The sequence below is a fragment of the Sesamum indicum genome, linkage group LG11, assembly GCF_026168435.1.
Source record: "Sesamum indicum cultivar Baizhima isolate 11 linkage group LG11, ASM2616843v1, whole genome shotgun sequence".
In the NCBI taxonomy this organism is placed as follows: Eukaryota; Viridiplantae; Streptophyta; class Magnoliopsida; order Lamiales; family Pedaliaceae; genus Sesamum; species Sesamum indicum.
The window spans coordinates 3,189,267-3,210,046 of record NC_142667.1 but is presented as its reverse complement, the minus strand read 5'-3'; the positions used below and the strand labels follow the sequence as shown (position 1 = coordinate 3,210,046).

The 20,780-nt window shown below is 34.1% G+C and overlaps 3 protein-coding genes across 8 annotated transcripts; 1 reads left to right on the top strand and 2 right to left on the bottom strand.

Moving 5' to 3' along the window:
* Positions 1 to 2,143: 2,143 nt before the first annotated feature.
* Positions 2,144 to 7,053, top strand: SD3 (import inner membrane translocase subunit). Its single transcript, XM_011094980.3, has 7 exons — positions 2,144 to 2,576; positions 3,458 to 3,476; positions 4,027 to 4,190; positions 5,259 to 5,437; positions 5,531 to 5,579; positions 6,249 to 6,368; positions 6,504 to 7,053. Exons 1-7 carry the CDS (start codon positions 2,403 to 2,405, stop codon positions 6,660 to 6,662), a joined length of 864 nt encoding a protein of 287 aa, XP_011093282.1. The 5' UTR covers positions 2,144 to 2,402; the 3' UTR covers positions 6,663 to 7,053.
* Positions 7,054 to 7,655: 602 nt separating this feature from the next.
* Positions 7,656 to 9,268, bottom strand: LOC105173286 (StAR lipid transfer-like protein). The gene is made up of 2 exons (XM_011094979.3): positions 8,998 to 9,268; positions 7,656 to 8,002 (listed from the first exon to the last, which is right to left on the bottom strand). The coding sequence occupies exons 1-2, from the start codon at positions 9,229 to 9,231 to the stop codon at positions 7,928 to 7,930; spliced, it is 309 nt and encodes a 102-aa protein (XP_011093281.1). The 5' UTR covers positions 9,232 to 9,268; the 3' UTR covers positions 7,656 to 7,927.
* A 4,976-nt stretch (positions 9,269 to 14,244) lies between these two features.
* LOC105173283 (uncharacterized) lies at positions 14,245 to 18,794 on the bottom strand. Of its 6 annotated transcripts, XR_016062700.1 has the most exons (7): positions 17,400 to 18,794; positions 17,182 to 17,253; positions 17,001 to 17,098; positions 16,300 to 16,390; positions 16,067 to 16,222; positions 15,300 to 15,377; positions 14,245 to 14,997 (listed from the first exon to the last, which is right to left on the bottom strand). XR_016062700.1 is itself a non-coding variant. In XM_011094978.3 (3 exons), exons 1-3 carry the CDS (start codon positions 18,438 to 18,440, stop codon positions 17,093 to 17,095), a joined length of 1,119 nt encoding a protein of 372 aa, XP_011093280.2. In that variant the 5' UTR covers positions 18,441 to 18,794; the 3' UTR covers positions 16,817 to 17,092. The 6 variants fall into 6 exon arrangements, 1 of the variants encoding a protein (XP_011093280.2); XR_016062698.1 differs by having other exon boundaries at positions 14,245 to 15,377; XR_016062699.1 differs by lacking the exon at positions 16,300 to 16,390 and having other exon boundaries at positions 14,245 to 15,377.
* Between the last annotated feature and the right edge of the window lie 1,986 nt (positions 18,795 to 20,780).

Below are 20,780 nucleotides of genomic sequence, written 5' to 3'. Positions count from 1 at the left end.
AAAGTTATTGAATAAGTTATCAATAATGATCAATTGTTCATTTTATTTTTCTTCTATTTTATATAATAAAAAATAATAATAAAAATTTAAATTGCACACACTCTAGCGATATTCCAATAGCTAGTTTATTTGGTTGTTTTATGATGATTAAGGTGCATGCTCTCGAGAAACTAATCATTGTTGGATTATAAAGGGTAATAATTTAGTTTTATATAAACCCTTAATTAGGGTAAGATTTTTCGCCAAATAATAAGAGTTCGTTTGATTCAAATAAAGGAAAGAAGAAAGTGGAAGGGGGAGATAAAGTAAAAGGGGGAGGGGGAGGAAAAGAATAATAATTTTCTTTCAAATTGTTTCATATGATTGGAAGGAGAGTAAATCTCAAATACTTCCCCTGTTTGGTATAAGGAAAACAGATTAAGGAGAAAACATTATTTTTGTAATTTTACTAAATAACCCTTCTCTTCATTTTGTATTAGAAAATAAATAAATTAATATTATACCAATAATTTAGTATCTAAAAAAATTAAAATCTTATTAAAAAATATTTATCAAATAATAAGAATATTTTTTATTAATAAAACATCAAAATGAGTATTGTTCATTTGTTTTAAACTGTGTAGTTTAAATAAAATAAAAATTATTATCAAACATTAGTGTCTTTGTTACTATAATAAACAACTTTGGAGGATATATATATATATATATATATGTATGTGATGCCCCTTAAAAATATTGAATCTAACACACAAATAAAATAGGTCAGCCCAACTGGCTCTTAGCCCAGCTGGCCCAGCATTAAGGAAACAAACCCACAAGCAAGACACATTAGCCCAGTTGGGTGTGAGCCCAACTGGCCCATCAGTAGAGAGGAAAAACCCATAGGTTTACCTCCTACTTTACTGAACTGACACACCCAAGAAATAAGTTCATTCCAGTCTGGTACATCATCATACATCTAGGCGAACACATCATAAAGTTTTTCAATACATTAAGACACATCATCCTAAAACATCTTCAAGTGGTTTCAAATAAATCGGCGACAAATGAGCTGCGAAATCAACAAGTAACCAATTCTTGAATTTTTAGGCAGACATGACAAGATTAGTCCACCTTACGTATCTCAGTCAAATCTAGTCCAAATAAAAAATAATTTTTATTTGGATAATAGCCAACTTAAAGAGCTTTCCAACAGCATACTACACTCTACAATAACCCTCGTATCCTGCTCTATACATGCCTATAAATAAAGCTCTTATACAGTAATTTGGTAACATCATTATTTACTCTCAAACTCTCACTTAGTCTCTCCTTTCTCTCTCGGTTTTTAGGCTATTTTGAGCCTATATTTTACGCTCCAAATGAATATATACATTTTATTATTATTTCTTATCATTATTCTTACTTTAATTCAAGTTCTCTTTTTATTTCTTTTATAAACTGTTACTGACTTAAGCATCGTAATGCTTATATTTATTTTGTAAGGTTAGTCCCGATGATTTTAGAATTTATTTTGAAGACCATTCGACCTTGTAGTATGACAAAAAATTTGGTATGCAGCAATATGAGTAATAGAGTAAATAAAAATAAAAAAATTATACTTATATCCCCTGACCTATGATCTTTTTGTACAAACCACCCATATCTTTTGCATAATTATAGAAACTACCCCTATCAGCCAAAAATAGGGATACTTTGTGTAATGATGTTAATATTTTAAGGGGTGTGTGCAATTTTTTTAAAAAGTAAGGGGTGGTTTCTGTAAATAGGGGTGGTTTCTGTAAATAGGTCATAGACTAAGGGGTGTAATGTAATTATCCCAAATAAAAACTGTATTTTTTATGTCTTTGGCCTTATACTTCTACTTTTCGTCCAATTTCAGACGAAAATAATATTAAACTCCGGAGGAATATATTTCGAATTTTACTTCACTTTCATATTTTCCTCCTAACAAGACGTCTAATTATCTTTTATACATTGACTTTTACTTTCACGTGTGTTGTACTTCCATTTTTCAATTCAATCAAACACATTCTAAAAAACCAGAAAAATAAAAAAGGAAAAGAAAAAGAACTGGGGAAGTGTCACGTGCGAGCACCCTTGGCACGTGTCATTTACCCAAAACCCACAGCATTCCGTCTTCTCAGCCCTAGTCTCCTCTCCTCTCCGATCTTTTTCATTTCTTCTTTTTCAATTTTACTGTTCGGAAAATAAACAAGTAGAATCTATACGAGGGATGTACGTATTTTTGTACGCGCCCTTCTCACTTAGTTTCTTGGTGATGCTGCTGCTCTAATTCTGCGTTCTTTGGGAAACAAACACGTAAATAGAAAGCATTGGGGGGAAAAAGTTGTGAAGATCTGAAAAAGAATCATTGAATAAAAGGAGAGTGTACAGAGAGGATGCACAACATTAGACGAGGTGGGGTTTCGATGAAGAGTAAATGGTTGAATGTTTTGAGATCATCATGCAAGGGGTTGGAGCATAAGCCGTCAAACGCTGTATCTGATGTGGGTTTTGCGGAATTTTCATCTTTAGCAACTGGGAGATCACTGATGAATGATTTCTCCAGAAGGGTGTGTCAGAGATTCGCTTTTGTTGATGTTTTGTTTTCAGCTGATATGTTTGCTAAATTCTTGTTTAAGAATGGTGTGTGAGATTAATGCTACCTTGTATTTGCTGCTCATGTGCAATTTCATGGTAGTTCATTAGCTGGAGAAGGTATATCTTTTGGTGTATGTTCATCTAGTGGAATGACTTTTTGGGTGTAGAGGGTTTGTGATTTTGCTTATATAACTGAATCAGGTAGTTTAGGTGTTCTTGCTAATTGTATGTTGAGTACCTTGTGCTATTGAACTTGTTGGTTTCGTATTGGTTAACAAGAAAAACTTGACATCGGCATAACTGTACTGTCATGTAACTAGTATGGCTTACACCTTAGTTTTCTTGATGACAGTTTCCTTTTGCTATATGCCATAGGAATTTGCAAGATTGATAGGAGTGCAAATTGATGTTTCTTAAGTCATCTGCATTTTACCTTGTTACCAGTGCTAGTCCTTGTTTCAGCTTTGTTGCAACTTACAGCGAGAGTTGCTTTATTCTACTTTATCGTCTCGAGACGGTATCACATTAGCAAACACACGCCTTTACCGCTGGCTTGCCATTGTGGTCCTTATAAATCTGGCTGTGCTGAGATTCTGGTTGTTATTGAGTATCTGATTTTTTCCCAATTTTAAGAGAAACTTATCGTAGGTGTATGTTAGAATATTTTGAAACCTCCGTTTCCATATTTTCTCTTTTAAGAGAATCTTCTCTTAGGTTTATAATCAAAATAAATTATATATGTGGTATATCCTGCAAGAAATGATCAGTCAAGTTATAGTTTTTGGTTAATATTTGTGTAATCTTGGTCTCTCGCCTGTTCTAGTAGTGATGATTTTTTTTCTTTATTCTGCAGGTTGCTCGTCAAGTTGGTGGTTAGTAGACGTGTTTTATTACTTAAAGAAAAAGTGCCCTTTTGAAGCCACTATATGAAAAGTGCTAGACGCGAATTTGGGGCTATTACATTTTTTAATTCATTTCTTCTCATATATTTGGCCGGTTTCCTTCTCTTTTGTATTTGGTTAATACCATGTCTATCTACTTTACTTACTATCCTTGATTGAAACTTTATTGAAAGGTAGAAATAACCATGCTGTTATCGTACTTGCCTCTCACAAAGAATACTCAATTCTGATGGGACCATTTCTGGAATTTCCTGAGAGTTGGATATTGCATTGTCTGTTTGCTATAACTATAATACATACTTGGGATGTTGGTTTCCTGATTAGCATAAAATTTTTATTTGTTTTATTCTTATTTTTCTTATTTTCTGATAGAAGGAGAGTTCGATTATTCTCATTCTTTTGTTCTCTTCTTTCCCACTTTATTGGGGTTTTGGAGGTGGATTTGGATTGGTGTTCAATAAACATGTAGCTTACAGTGGAGTTTCTGTTAATTAAAATCACCCGGTGATTATTTTGGCAGAGAACTGTATCCTACCCAGAGATCAGTGGACTAGACGGCACTCTGTGATTTTTCAGTCAGCATTTCAACTTGCCATGAGCACTGGGCAGAATATGGGAAGTTCTTGCTTTACTAGAACCCTTGCATCCAAAACTACAGAGTCAAGCAGACAAAAACAATCAGAGGTTTGTAAAGTATCCCCAAATTTAATAATACCGATTTGTGACTTTCTAGAAGAAGCAAATCTGATATTCTTCTGTGAACGTATTGTTGGAAAAAATTGTATTGCATTCATGCTACTTCTGGATAGAGAGAATAAAGTATCTCAGACAGAGTTTTTTAACTCTCAGTTCTTATACAGGGTATACTTTAGGAATCAAAGACGAGATTATGGCATGGATATTTTTTATACCCAGGAGTAGACTATGTTGCATAACTTACCTATTGCCATAATGTATGATTGTGTAGAAGAAGATTGCTCAATCTACAAAATGGAGTGTATCATAGCTTAATTTCATACCTCCATGCTTGCGCAGCAAGCTTCCCTGACATGTGTGTCGTTCAGGTAAAAGAGAATTTCCTCAGCAAGAAGAGAATCCCATGCAAAACTTTTCAACTTTTTCTCATAACAAAGATTGAACTGATTATCACTCACATTGAGAACAATCTTGTTAAGTGAATGACGACATACTGTTGCTTTCACATAAACATGAACTTACGTCCTGGCATATTGGTACATGATAACCTCTTTGATCAGTTTGGCATCCTGATATCTGGTTTCAGTTGTCAAAACTTGATCTACAAGATCATCTTAAGGAATAGCGCCTTTTCTTGGGAATTAGTCCAACCAATGATAAGGCGAATTTTCTGTGTTAACCATAACCATGATTAGAGGCCCTTGTAATGCAAGACTCGGCTCTTCCTTTTTTATTTTTTTTCCCCTAACACTCACACACACACTCAAGGTTCGAATAAGAGACCTCTCATAGGGAAGTCTTGTGCCCAAACGCATCGGGCTGCCATCCCTTGGGGATGATGCAGACTTGGTTCTTGAATGTTCTATCATCAGCTACGCTCTTCTTTGTTTCTTTTTCCCTATGCGAAAAACATGCGAGATTTATGAAGCCCATTGTTAAGTTTAGTTCATCTATTTGTACGATTGCTCATTTGTTTTTTAATATCTGCTTGTAACTTTTTAATATATCCTATTTTCATACTGACATTGGGCACTGCCTTTTACCTTTCTTTGACAGACTCGAAAAGAGATATCCACTGTCGAGGACCCCTTTGATGCTCCAACATATAATATCCCAGAGAAGCCAGTGACATTTACAGAAGGAGCTTCATATAGTCTTGTCATTCTTGCAGGCCTTGGCATTGCTGCCGCTGCAGCGTATGGTGTTTTTAAAGAACTTATATTTGAGCCAAAGGAGTAAGCTACATTAATTTGCTGCATGAACGTGAGCCTTTCAGAAATTGTTTTCCTCTTGTTCTCTACGATATAACTGAAGATGATTCTTTATAGGTACAAAATCTTCAACAAGGCTTTGGAAAGGGTTCAAAATGACAGCCAAGTACGTTGCTCTCAATTTTCTTTATCATGAATCAACCTTTTGTAGTGTTTAGGTGGAAGATGAGCTCAATATATGCCCCTCATTAACTATAGAACTGTAATATGTAAATATAACCTTTGTAGATGGAAAATAAGTTGGGCCAGCAGAAATACACTATCCACTTTTACCTGGTGTCGAGTTAAGTTCACTGTTTGTTGTACTTGTTATGCTTAAAGAAGAAACTAGTACAATAATCACATAGAAGTACAGGACCATCAACACAAACATTATTCAATTTCAAGACTGGAAACTCTCAATCAAAGGACAGGATGAAAGAATTTATATTTATATGGTTCACTTTGGTCAAACTCAGTGAACATGAGTATCTTCATTAGAAATAACAAAATTGTTAGGCATCCGATTAACTAGAGCAAAAGAGCTTTAGTTTGAAAGATTAGTGAAATTAGCTTTCCATTTTGGTTCAAATTTTACATTTCTGAACTCTTTGTTGAAGATTGTTTTTCCCTGTCATGGACAACATTTGTTCATTTTGACCTGAAAACAAAAAATTACTGTTGCCTTGAAAACCTAGAATAGTTCAAGAAACTCCTCTGCCTCCATAATATTAGATCTGCATCATTAGTTCTGTTCCAAGTAGTTCTGCTCTTTGGACTTATTACTATCCAACAGGTTAGAGTTAGAATCGGATCCCCCATCACGGGCTACGGATCAGAGAGTAGGAATAGGGCTGCTCGTCAACGCATTCCCCATAAAACGTGGACTGATGAAGAAGGCGTCGAACATGTTGTGGTAAGTAATATCTATCCTATTCTGAAAGCGCTGTATGTAATCTTGAAATGGTACCTTAAATAACTGAAAAACAATAGGATTCAAACCATTTTTCAAATATCTCAAGGATATGGCAGAGTAATGGTCAACATGTAGGTTAATTTCCACATTCGGGGACCACATGGAGCTGGGAAAGTTTACTCAGAGATGTTCAAAGACAAGGTGGAGAAGCAGTGGAAGTTCATGTACTTAATTGTTGAAGTCACATCACCTTCCCCAGCTCAATTGATGCTCGAGTCTTACGTTCCTGCCTGAGAGCATATACGGTATGAACAATTTGATCTGCTGCATCGAGATGATCGGACACTAGAAGCCATTCCCGTTAACCAATAATTTCAAATGTTAATGTTGTCTGAGATGCTGAAATCACTACTGCGTGGATCTTGTTCAGTGGATAATCCTTAAATAGTATCTGATCAATTGAGGCTTTATTCACTAAGTTTTACTCTTCTTCCATTTGCGGAACGTTTTTCTCCATTTCTCTCCGCCGATTGGTCTTTTCTTTTTTTATTAGAAATTGTATCTCTCCCGGAACATTATGTTGCATTACTCACAGGTGTGAGAAACATAAAATTTTGTTTAGATGCAAAGAACTGCGGATTATTAAATTTTAGAACTTTCTTGATGCCTTGAAAGGCTTCCTCAATCTCTCTGAGTTGCAGTTGGCTCTGTAGTTATAAACTAACGGGTATAAATTACTTTAAAATCTCTCTAAGAATGTGAAATTATACTTTTTCCAAAGTTGTAAATATTACACTTACACTTTTTTAACAAAAATTATTGTTTGTATTTAATCTCTTTTTGTTAGAATTTGAATGGAAAATGAGACGTTAGCAAAAAAAAATATATAAAATTTTAATTTTACACCTCATTAATGTTTTCATGTAATAAGCTTGTTACTTATAAGGAAAAAAATATAATAATATATTAATCTTACTTAAAATATATATAGTACAAAAGTATATATGAAAATATTAAATAAGAGGAAAAATTTTAAAAAATTATTGTAATTTTATTTTTGCTAATATCGTCCAAATTCTAATGAAAGAGAATAAGGTGCATATGGAGAATTTTGAAAGAAAGTGAATGTATAATTTCAAATCTTATGTTGGGGAAAGCATGTCATAAGTCATTGATGTAGTCAGAGGCAAGAAAATGAAGGAAAATAACTGTAGATTGAATAATGATGGTCAACATGCAGGTAAAAAGAAGAAAGCTATTTTCAATATGCAGACGCATAAGAGTCCATTTGTATCACAAGCAAGAGACTAAACTTCTTTCATAGAGAAAAAGGGTCAGCATTTAGATAAGTTTAAGTAAAGCATTAGGAACATCACATAAATACATTAGAGACTTAAAACCTCTTCAGATGGATATGAGTAACATTCTGCCTCAAAAAGAAAAGTATAATAGAACTCAGTGGCACACTAGTTTCCTGTAATTCCTCTAGAAAACTTCTTAATACAATGGCGTAGGAGAAAGCCGAACCCATTCAAACAAATTGATGGGTTGGAATCGATCTACTTATCACGTGCCCTAGGACGTAATCCAAGTTCAGTCCGTATATTTGTACCTAAGGCCTTCATGTCTTCCACCTACAAGAAACATGGAAGGTGTGGTGGTAAGGAACCTACATCGACGAATTCTTGAGCAGATCAAATAATTCATTTGTTACTGCAAAGACAGCCAATTTATGTCAAATTTTGGAAAACCTGATAGAGAAACAAGGATGAATCTAAACTGCAGTAACATATGCATACAAGAACGAGAGTATATGGATTATTCACAGAAACATTATGGTGAAGCATCAGGAGGGCGAACATCTTTACATTCCGCTTTATGCATTAAACAATTTTCTTAAATTAAAAAGAAAACGATAACAGGTTGTGGTAAGGGGAAGAAAAACAACCAACTAGCCTTGATTTGTGCCACCTAGAACTTTAACAAAACCTATAAAACAATACTGTCGTCAAGAATAAATATGTCCAAACACCACAATAATTTATCATTTGATCTTCATTGTTCTGCTTTGAGTATCTCATCATCTCAGTTATCTACTATCTCTTCTCCAACCATCACTTGAATGATCTCAACCCAGACAGAAATTAACAGTTCTCTTACCTAGATCACCTTCCACCAACATAGGTCATGGCCCATATCAAACCATCTACAATCTAAAACAATATTTTTATTTGCTTATGCTAATCTAGCTTCCAAAGTGATGATCATGACAATCTAACATGTGGAACTACAGAATTGCTGATGTCACTAGTGCCAAGATCTTCATCCCCTACGTACGTAGATATACATTCGAAATGCATAATACTGACCAACAAATACACATACAATGACCAAAAATAAGCTAAGTGCTAAACCTCAGGAAAAAATCAGAAATTGAAAACAAATTTGTGCCATTAAATTCACATGTCGCCAAATATTTATGTCTAAATCAATCATACTTGAACTCACAGAACCCCAAAACCCCAATTCAATAATGCATATCTTCCTCTACGAAAAAATGATTCCCTTGAGGAAACAAAAGCGTCTCGATCCCAAACAAAACCAAACAGACAAAATACAAAACACTTACAGAACGGAGACCAGAAGCTCGGAGGGAGGCTACAGCGGCGGATGCGGCGGCGCCAACGAAGAGAGAAGCGACAGCGAAGGCTTTGAAGGGCATGAGGCGCGAGTCGCCGGCATACCCCTTTCTGAAGGTCGAAATGCCCCACCCCAATTGGGCGGCGCTCGCGGCGGCCCACCACCAGCACTCGTCTACTACCACCACCCCATTCACCGCTCTACCTTCCTCTTTCTCCTCCATTTCACTCCCATTTTCACCATCGCTCGCCTGAAGATACTCGCCCTTTCTTCAAACTCCAGCCTATGTGGGCTCATGGGCTTCCTTTTATGAAATTGGGCTTTCCTTTATTGGGCTCTAATCTATGGACTTATCTAATAGGCAATAATTAACAAAGAGATGTTTGATCCCATCCACCGATCAACTTGTATTTTTCTGTTGCAAATTCTATTTCATTTTCTACGGCATTCAATATACGCACTTTATAAATATAAAAATAATATATTTTGGAAAAGATTTTATAGCAGGCTACCATCAGACAAAGTATCTTCTTTCTACAATAATTTTAAAAGCTTTTTCCTGACTTTGTTCGTGTCAACAAACATTTTGAAATACTTCGACTCTTTCAAAACAGGCCCAAATCAAATAGCAATAATTCGAATCACTTGTTTTTACACTATTTCAAAAATCCAAAAACTCAATCATATGACTATACAAAAAACCATAACGTATGTGTATTAAATCAAGTGAAAAATAAAATAAATTTTGCAACAAAAAATTCATTCCGCTCTGGGTCCAGGAGTCCTCCTCCTAGGAGGATGCAAGTCTCCAAATGGGACCCTCAAAATGAATGGATGTGATTTCTCCTAATTCTTTGGATTTAGTGAGAATTATCCTCGTATACATAGTCATCATAGTTATGATGATGTATCTCCAAAGAGAGAAAAATGTACTTGAATTTAATTTTGAGTACCTTTGGATTTGTTACAATGCAAAAATCAAAGGTGTATATACATTTGAAAACTCAGATTCACCCTAAGCCTATCAAAATAATATGTCCAAGTGTAATTAAATTAGGGATAATTAAATTCTTCCATAGCGCGATTTGTTGTAATTACACTTAAATTTTTTATAATTGAAAAACTTATATCTAGTACCCTAAAAATTGCTTTCGTCTAACAAATAAGTCTATTTGTTAATCAAAATTCGTCGAATTTATTAATATTAACAAAAAAATGAATAGAAATTCATATTTAACCCTGATTGACTTACTATTGATTTATTGCAATAAATTTTTATGATCAAATTATCCTTATACATCTTCATACTTTAATGCATATGAGTAGGTATATTTTTACCGTTATTAAGGTAATCTAGTTAGAAAATTTTATTTGGCCTGTAATAAATCTGTATTTATACAGTTTTTTCTTATTTAATATCAATAAATTCAGTTAATATTGACTGATGAGGGGCTTATTTGTTAGATTAATACAAACCTCATGGGTACTAGATGTAATTTTTTAAATTATAGAAATTTTACATATAATTACACTAAATCTTAAGGAAAAAGAGTGTAATTATCCTATTAATTTATTTAATTATCGGGGAGGATGGTTGGACTGGAGCTTGAGATGATGAGCGGGCAGGTTACTGGAGGAGGGCTTGAAATCAGATTGAATTTTCTATTATAATTTCTATGCTATCTTCTACCTCATTTAACATACATATATTATGTGTATAAAGAAGACATCATATATTTTATTTAGGAAAAGATTTAATACATTTAGGCTCGTTTACTTTGTGTATAGGATAACTGGATGAGAAGATAAACTAGAATTAAATTTAAGGGTTTGTTTGGTTGGGATGAAAAGTAGGTATATAAAAAAAAGCGAAAGTAGAAATAAATGAATAAGAAAAATATTGGTATTTGGTTAGGGAAAATAGTTAGAGAAAAACTAAAACTTGATGTACATGAAATCACTCTTAACTCCAATTTTGTTTTTATTCAAAATTGGACGAAAAAAGTGAAAGTATAAGACCAAAAAGATAAAATAGTACATATTTTTCTCTAAATTTGAATTCTTTATTTGAGGTCACTGGTACTAATTTTATTTTATTTTTAAACTGAAATGGTTTCAATACTCATTTTTTATGAATATTTTTATTAATAAAATATATTTTTGTTATTTGGTTAATGAATATTTTTACTAATAAGATTTTTTAAATTTTTTTTGTATACTAAAATTATTTTAATATAATATTAAATTATTTATTTTTTAACACAAAATGAAGAAAAATAGTTAATTGGTAAAAATTATAAAAAATAATATTTTCTTTTCAATCTATTTTTCTCGTACCAAATAAGAAAATGTACTTGAGATTACTCCCCTTTTAATTATTCTAAATTTACTTTGATTGATTATCGTAATAGGATAAAATTGTATTCTTTGTTTATTTTGCATGATAAGAGTATCATTAAGATGCAATTACTATAAGGATAATTTACATTTTCCTTCCTTGAAATTCGGTGTAAGTACACTTAAACTTTCTGTGATTTAAAAAATCACATCTAGTATCTTTAAGATTTGCTTCCATCTAATAAATAGATCCATCTATTAATCAAAATTAACTAAATTTATTGATATTAACAAAAAATTTGAATGAAAACTAATATTTACTCACAGTTGACTTATTATTGATTTATTATAAATTAAATAATTTTTTTTTATTAAACTATCCTTATAAAAGTGAAGATATACATCCTCACATGCATTATGTGATGTGATGTATAAAGGTAATCTGGTCATAAAAAAATTTATTTGACCTACGATAAATCAATAATAAGTTAATCCAGAACAAATATTAACTTTTATCAATTTTTCTTATATCATTGAATCCTGTAAATTTTGACTGATAGAAGGACTTATTTGTTAGACAGAAGCAAACATCAGAGTAAGTGGCCAAATAGCCAATTAAATTATAGGAGATTGACGCGTAATTATATCAAACCTCAAAGGAGATGAGTGTTGGAATAAGTGGCCAAATAGCCAATTAAATTGGCGATTTCGAGAGATTCAAGCAATCTTTATTAAAGTAATATTGTCCCGACGAATATGGTAAGTTTTTGTCTTTGGTGAATATGTCTGTTATACTTATCAATTACGTTAAGCATTGATTTGACGTCACAAAAGATACCCATAGACCATTTAATAATCTATGTAGTTGGGTTGCGCATTAGATGGCGGCAACGAAACCAACTTCTAAGGTTAGTCTGAGACGTTCCAAGTTGAGGATCTCGAGACTGGGCATTGGGGGTCATACTGAGACTTGCACTGAGTATTGCATTCATTGGATGAGTGACGTGTTTCATCGACGACAAACGTTGGACGTCTATGTAATTTCAATGGGTTAGTTGTTACGGTAGTTAATTGACTGAACTGACTCGCATGGTACGTCATATGGAAGTCTTGGAGGCTTGGTCGGTATAACTTGAGTCCCCGACTCCAATAATATGGAAGTAATCCTCAGACTTGAGAAATCACGGCAGTCACGTGCATAAAATGACTGTATCTTGGATCTGGACAAGAGGTGATTGTGTCGCAGACATGATCATCATAAGACTTGTCCAATGTAGTCGGAGTATGTAGCTAGGATGGTGAGTTCCAAGAAGAGGATTCTTCCCCTATTGACAAAAATATCTCCTATGCACTTGGACATGCGTTCGCGCTTTATGAACCTGTAGTCACAGTGATTGATTGAATAGAAAAAGGAGATTTTTGTGTCGATAAACTTGGCGTAATGCGATCTCAAGTATTAAGCATAGAAGTCTAGTCCAGAATGGAAACCAACACCAAATTCCATGCCCTAGACTAAGGCTGGGAGACGGTAGACGGCACCCATATGGACTGGAAAGCCTAAATATTCACACGGACATTCACCTACTCTCTAGTCCCATGGACCGTTCGGCCATCATGGTAGCGGGTTCTCTTGATCAAGGGTTGATTACGAATTATAAATTAAATTAAATTTAATTAATCATAGCATTGGGCACTTGCCCAAGTCTGCTAAAAGGTGAACCTAAAGAGTCACACGTAAATCATCGAGAAAGAACAAGAAATTAATTTGGAATTAATTTTATAAGATGTGAGTAATTGGATTACTTACATATGGGGTTAATTTAAATTACTCCCATTGGATGGATGACCCAAGTTTAAATTAATTGGATTAATTTAAATTGTGTTTGCTCTTATTAATTAATGTGAATTTCATTAATTAATAAGAGTCAATCTGGGTTTGAGTATTTAATTGGACTAAATACCTAGTGAGCTCAGTAAATGAATTTTTATTAAATTAGATTTAATTAAAATCCATTGGGCCTTGAATTTATTTTAGAGAAAATCGGCCCACTCATTGTGGCCCACTAACTAGCAAAAATAATGGAGAGAAAGTTGACCAAATAATTGTATTTTTTGAAAGTGCTAACTTAGTCATAATTAGACTCTTCTCTATTTGGAATGGATTGAAGAGTTGCCTTATAGAATGTATCTAGACACATTTTTATTTATCTATTTAAGGTATATAAATAAGTATTGTGTATAATTATTTATATAATAATTCATAACACAATATATCACACAAAATTCTCTCCCTCTCCTCCTAGTTTCGGCCGCCCCTCCCCTTCTCACTAGGTGAGAATTTTGGTTTTGATTCCTTCTAGCAAAGGGATCAAAATGTTGTTTATTCTGGTGTGATTTGGATAATCTTTGGAGGATTCTTACATCGGAATCTCGAGTGGACAAATTCGACGAAGTTGTCCGATTGGAAGCTTGAAACTTTGAGAGGTAAAATTCGATTTTACATTTACGCTTTTCCTTTTATTTTCAACCATAGCCTCGTATGATTATTTCTTTACTATTGTTAATTTTCATACTACATCGAACGCTCGGGAGCACAAAAAATACACCCCTCAGTACAATTTTTGTTTAAATTTTAAATTATTAATTTTCGAATCTCGCTTCCGCTGGCACGTTCTTTCCTTTCAAGTAGTGTAATTACCTTATTACTATGTTACCTTGAAGCAATTTAAAAATTAGAAATAGGCCTCGCATCTAGACCACCGCCTAACCTTGTTGGAAACCCCCTTAGAAGGAGAAGATTCCAATTCAACAAAGGCAGGTCTGTTAAATTAAAATTAAATTAGGAAGAATAAGAATGATTTGATCTGTTAAATTGAAAGTCAGTTAAGGAGAATGAGAATTGTTTGATGATGTTGAATGACTAAACAATGGCAAACTCAAAATTTCGAGCTCATGCATCTAAACCATGAACTTGCAGCCGCAACTCCTACTCTCGTCACATTGCTAATTTCCTTCGTCGGTTAGCTTCATTTCCACCTCTGTAGTTTGTTGCTAGCAATGGCCTCGATGCATCTCGGCACAATCTCCAAGTTTTCTGCCATGGGCAATATTCCTTAGTAGGATACAAAGGTCAATTCCAGCCCTTATCCTTATTTACTTTCTCCTCCAAAAGTCTTAACCCACCTCAACAGGTGGGTTGCACAGTAGGGGTGTAACAGTGTTTAAGCCCGGACCCTGAACTCACTATAAGCAAACGGCTATAAAGATTGGACTGGGCTGTGTAACGTGGATGAAGTAGAAGATGAAATAGAGTTTACAATAAAAAATTAAATCCGAACTTGAAATGAGATGGGGTGGATTTCAAATCTTGCTAAAGGCAAGATATTATAAGTAGTAAACGAAACAAGTATCAAATTCAGTGGACCCTGGCCCTATTAAGAGTTGGATGTATTTCAACTCATAAAGGAGGGGTGTGTATAGGTAAACTAGTCTAAAAACATATAAAAACCTATGCGTTACATACAAAAAAGCAACAAGAAGTTTCTGAAGTTATTCGTTTAAAAAAAGGAAGCCATCCCCCGGACTTTTCGCGCAAGTCTCTTGGTGCCTCTTCAACAATCCCGCCTGTGTGAGCTGTTGCGGCAGTCAACCACTGAAACACGGTTTCAGCACCAAGGGAGACAATACAAATAAGGCCTAAATTATATTGAGATTCTCTTATGTTGAAATACAATTATACTTTCTAAAATTGTAGTTGTAATTACAACTTCATCTTCTATTCAAAAGTAAAACTTACACAAACACCTTTTGAAAAACATTATACTATACAAAAAGAAAAAATTCTCATAAGTTTGTATTGTGCTCTTATTGGCGGTATAAAATTATGCTCGTGAGAAATGGCAAATCGCATTGTACAATATGCTACAGATGTATGTAGAATCGTGCAATACGAACCCTTTTCTTCCTGCTGACTGATCGTAAGGTTCTTTGACTCGGATCAGTTCCACAATGAGGGAGATGAAGAAACTTGAACTATACAAAGATTGGAACATGAGATAATTCAAGTTAAAAAACCATAAAAAGAGCAACATGAATGTCGTAATCATAATAAGTTGTGGGCAGATAACAAGCCACTTGAGTTTAACAATGAAATGACCCATAAGTTAGATAATATGTAGGACCCAATCTTGAATAACAATCAACCAAATCAATGGAGTAGTATTCAACGAAAAGTTTGGAAGGTGAACTTTGAAAGTCTCATCTCCTTCATCTAAAGTCAAGCCAACCAATATGTGTTTCCATAGTTCCCTTCAATAGATAAAGTAATACATTACATTTCTCCACACATTCTTTCCAAATCCTAATGTCCTCTTCAAAGTTCAAACTCCACACCCTACACCTGCCCCCAGCATCAATACATATATGTAAGTAAGAAAAGGCATGACAGTGCTTTCAGTTCATTAATGCAAAGGGATAAAGCAGGCAAAAGAATGCACTGCGACAATAGCAGAGGAACAAATGCAACATAAAAATGCCTATCCCAAGGACATCAGAAGATGTGTAGATCAACTTGTGGAGCTGAATTATAAAAAGATTGATCCCAACTTGATTGTGAAGATGATTCGGGAACAACAGAGAAACGAACTACGACCAACTCTAATGTGTGAGTTTTACTGACGAGAACTAAAGCATAGTTTAAGAAAAAAGGTTGAGACAACTACCAAGGGATGGAAGTACAGGATTTTGACTTGTATTTCAGTCCCTTTGCTGCCCCAAATGTGTAAAACATAGCCATTGAAGAAAGAGGAGAAATTAAAAGAGAACTGGCTCAACGAAACATCCTTGTGCGGCATTCAACTATTTTGTGGCCACAAGTCCTGGATCAACAAATGAAAGATCAGCTCTCTGAGGAGATTCATCATGGAAACAAGTTGACTGTGACCAGCAGTATTACATTGTGAATATCTAATAGCAGTTCTATTAAGCTCCTTCTCCTCTACATATGTCGCAGCAGTTTGCCAGTCAGAGGGTCCGAAACCTTTGCCCTGGAGTTTCATTGCATGTTATAGACCCTATTTTTCCGTTATTAGATATAAAAATTCTGAATAGAAATTCAAAAATATATTATATTGTGATTCTAGGACCTTTAAACCCACAGCACAATGCTGCACAGACGCACAATCTGAAAATACAAAAGATCACCACACAAATCTGGGGGTTCTTCACGTCAAATGTCATCATAAACTCGTAAGTGTACTTCAGAATTTATTGGGCCATATGTCGGAAAATATAAATGATGAAGAGATCATGTATAAGCATATTTGAGTTGTATCAGGATGTGTATATCATTAACAGAAAAGCCAATCTCAATTTCTCAGCAGTAGAGCAAAATCCCAGAAAATCATAATTGCAGACGAAGAAAAAAATTAATCAGCAAATCGAAAAAAACATAGAAAACAACAAGAAGTGGGTACTGGAATGAAAATCTTAAAGATCAAGAAATCCATATTTACAACTGCCACTACTGATAAATAAAGGAACTATCATGAATCTCCCTATGTTAGGAGATCAAAAAGAAAGAAAAGAAGAACTGGGAACTAAACCCTATAAGACCACTTATTCTTCCTTTCAAATACAAGTTCCTGCAGATTATACCTGCAAGTGCCATCACAAAATTTGGAAGCCAAGAACATTAAACTTCCATTGAGCACACTTGAAAGCCATGATCTTCTGTCAGTTGATTGCATCTAACCCTGTACATAGCACAGACACTTTATCAGTAATCAGCAAACTAAGACGACGATACTGAAATCAAACCTAACTGTGTTCACAATACCTTTAGAGAATTTTCAGACACCTTGTATGAATCTGCTGTTATTGACACTAGCCATAATCCAGGAAACACAGACTGCAATCAAGAAAATTAGATAAGTCAATCGTTTATTAAATAAATTCACAAAAATTCAGATGAATCAATCAATTGTATTTTAGAAACACGAAATAAGAACCATGCCGAAATAATCCAAGAAGATCAGATATCAGATCTTGTCTTACATCTACTTGTTTCTGTATGTTCTTTGCTCTCTTCTTAGGCCTCCTCGCTGGCTTTGATCCAGTCAGTGCGAAAATGTCCTCCTCTATCTCCTCTTTCGACAGCGCCACAGAAATGCTCAGCTTCCTCTTCTCCTTCTTCTCACCACCCCCGCCGTTCCCTTCATTTTCCCCTGATCTATTGTTCAGACTCATGGGTGACTGAGCTTTATTCTTTTCGGGCATCGCCAAACCATTGTTTTTCACTGTACCTCCAGTCACATTTAGCGACCTGCGTATGGGCTTTCGAGGTCTCAAATTCCATGTCTTGGTTTCTTCATCAACACTATTACTAGTCTTCGCCCCTTCTTGCACTTCATTATTCTCATCATCTTCATCAGCATTCAGAATCTTCAGCGGCTCTTCTTGCGGACTTTCCTCCTCCGTTTTGTTGTTCTTGCAAGGAATTTTAATTAAGATTTTCGATCTCTTAGTTCCAGCCACATCGACTTCTTTTCCCTTCGATTTCGTCTCAAATTTCTGAGTAGCTCGTTCAGGATTTGTTGAATAAACCCCATTCTTTATACTATTCGACGTCAAACTCTTTGAATTATTTCTCCGGGACTCAACCAAAGCCCCTTTACTTCTGCCCGAAGCCTCCGATTCGGAAGCCAAATCACGCTTGGGCAAATGCCGCGCCGGCTCTCCACCGATCGGCGAGTGTTTCACCCACTCGCGAGCTGGATACAGTTTGGATGATTCTCCAGGTGTCGGAGACTGTTTACCCAGATGCTCCCCGTTAGCCAGAGACTCACGCGGCGACGCCACCACCACCACGGAGTCGCGCAACGGAGACTGACGTCGAGGCGGCGTCGCTGAAACGGAATCACGAAACGGCGGCTGGCGGATAGGAGATGCGGATGACATACTAGGTCTCCGGGACGGCGATTTGATGGAGCGGCGGCGTTGGTGGGCGGCGCCCGAGTGCCCGTCCTTATTCCATTTGAGATGCGGCAGAGTAAAATTGTGTAGCGGCTGAGATTTCGCAGGAACAGTAGAAGCCATAACAGCGCCAATGCTCTTCAAAACGGCACGGTTGATTTCAACGAAAACTATCACCAGTTCTTCTCACAAATCAAAACACAGAATAAACACCTTTTGATGGCCGATCGGCGCCAAAGTTCCATCCGCAAGAACACACAATCCCAAATCCGAATAAGTGCATGTAAATGATTGTCTGTATATATTGGGCTAGGGCTTTTGATGGGATATAAACTGAACGAAGCTTCAGAAAAGAAGAACTTCGGATTGTAGAGAGAGAGAGGTGAAGAAGTTTAGAGAGAGAGAGAGAGATACAATGTGGTTGCTGCGCAGAGAAAGGGTGAAATGGAAGTGAGGTGGAGAAGAAGAAGTCCAATAAAATACTGCTAATATATAAACAAACACACACACACGCACGCAAACTTGTGTGTGTGTATACAAACTGAGTCGTAGAAGAGGGATTTGGTGTGTGTATTCAGTATTGTACCCTAATTAGGGTAATATTATATTATTTTCTTAAAAATTTATATCTATGCTATATAAAAAATAAAATATCATTTTTATTCAAAAATGACGATTACTTACACAGCCGCACCAATTTTTAGAATTTACCAAAAATATCCCTTATATATTTTTCAACCATCGCTACTTAAATTCTTCTTCTCATCTATATATCTATACTAATATAATGAAAGAAAAATCTTTTTAATTCACAAACGACAGTTCGTGACACACGCGAAATTAATTTTTTTTGTGTCAATAATATATTTATGTTAAATTATTTATTTATTTATTAAAATATGATATGTTCGTTTATATATTTTATTATTATGTATAATATATTTTAAAATATAAAAAAATTATTTATTATATGCACACAGGGACGAAATGCCATAACGATTAGTTAATATAAAAATTAAAGACACTCTACACTAAATACGGCGACAACTGATGCTTCCGCCGCATTAATTTTTAAATACGTCGATCATATCTATAATTAGATGAAAATTATTTGTAATTACTTCTTTTTAACAAAAAATAATTCTTTGGCAATTTAATATCGATACGCTAATTCATTTATTGTGTGGATAATACCTTAAATTTATGTTTTGTTTTTATTTTTATTTTTTTTTGAAATGTGATTTATTAGTTTATATATTATATTTTTTTATAATATATTTTAAATATAATAACCAGTATTTTGTAATTGGACTTTTTTTAAAAAAAATATGTAGGAAAAAATAAGATATTATTTTTCATTCATTTCTTAGGTTTGATGAAAATTAAAATAATTGGTATATAATAGATAACAAAGAGTTTAAATCGTATAATAATAATAATAATAATAATAGTAATAATAGTAATAATAATAATAATAAAAATAAATAAATAAATAAATAATAACAATAGTAAAAAGATTATGAGAACAAATACTACTTATGTAAATTTTAAGTGATTAATAAATCATTTATTAAATATTGCTTGGTAAATTAATGAATTTTTTTGCACATTTTTTTTGGTTATTTTACCTTCTAAATTTTATGTTTCTTGTTGAGTTATATTTTCTTATTTTAGTATAATTATACAAAATTAGCTATTATACTGTAAAATTAGAATTTTCGATGTACGTTGAGCGCATATTCTACGTGCATGGTTGCACGACCAATAACGAAACTATCAAGTCGTTATATAATCAACCATCTAACGGTTTTTGGACGCAAGCAACTGTAGTTTCGTATGTAAGGAGATCATCTAAAAAGATATATTTGTCGCTATGTATAATCGTGTGCGGATGTCCACTTAAATATTTTTTTTATTCTGTTCACCACGTGTAGGTTCATATTTCGGTTGCGGAAAGATTTGGTGGATTATGATTTTATTCGTTCGAGTTTTACTATTTATGTCGAACATTAAATGCCGTTCACTTCATAATCTAATTATCTTATAGCATGATATATTAACGCAAACATACCGTAATCTCTCAAAATTATTCCATTTTATAAAATTTTGACGGCGAAATTATTATAATGCACGTTTCGTAATTTACCAAAAATACAACATATTTGTTGTTACTCTATATACATGAGAAGAAATAAATCGACAAATATAATGCAAACTTCGATAATAAATAATTTTAATTTTATCCCGAGAAAAATTTAATATCTAAATTAATTAAATTAAATTGATTTAAATTTAACAAATTATTGTATTGTCAAATATTCAAATGAAAATTGTAGTCATAAATGTGGTGGGTAGGATTTGTTACAAAGTCATGGAAGAAAGTAAATAAATAAGGAGAAGGAGAAGAAGAAGAAGAAAAAAGACAAAAACCCTAACAACAATTAGATGTTTGCGATAAATATT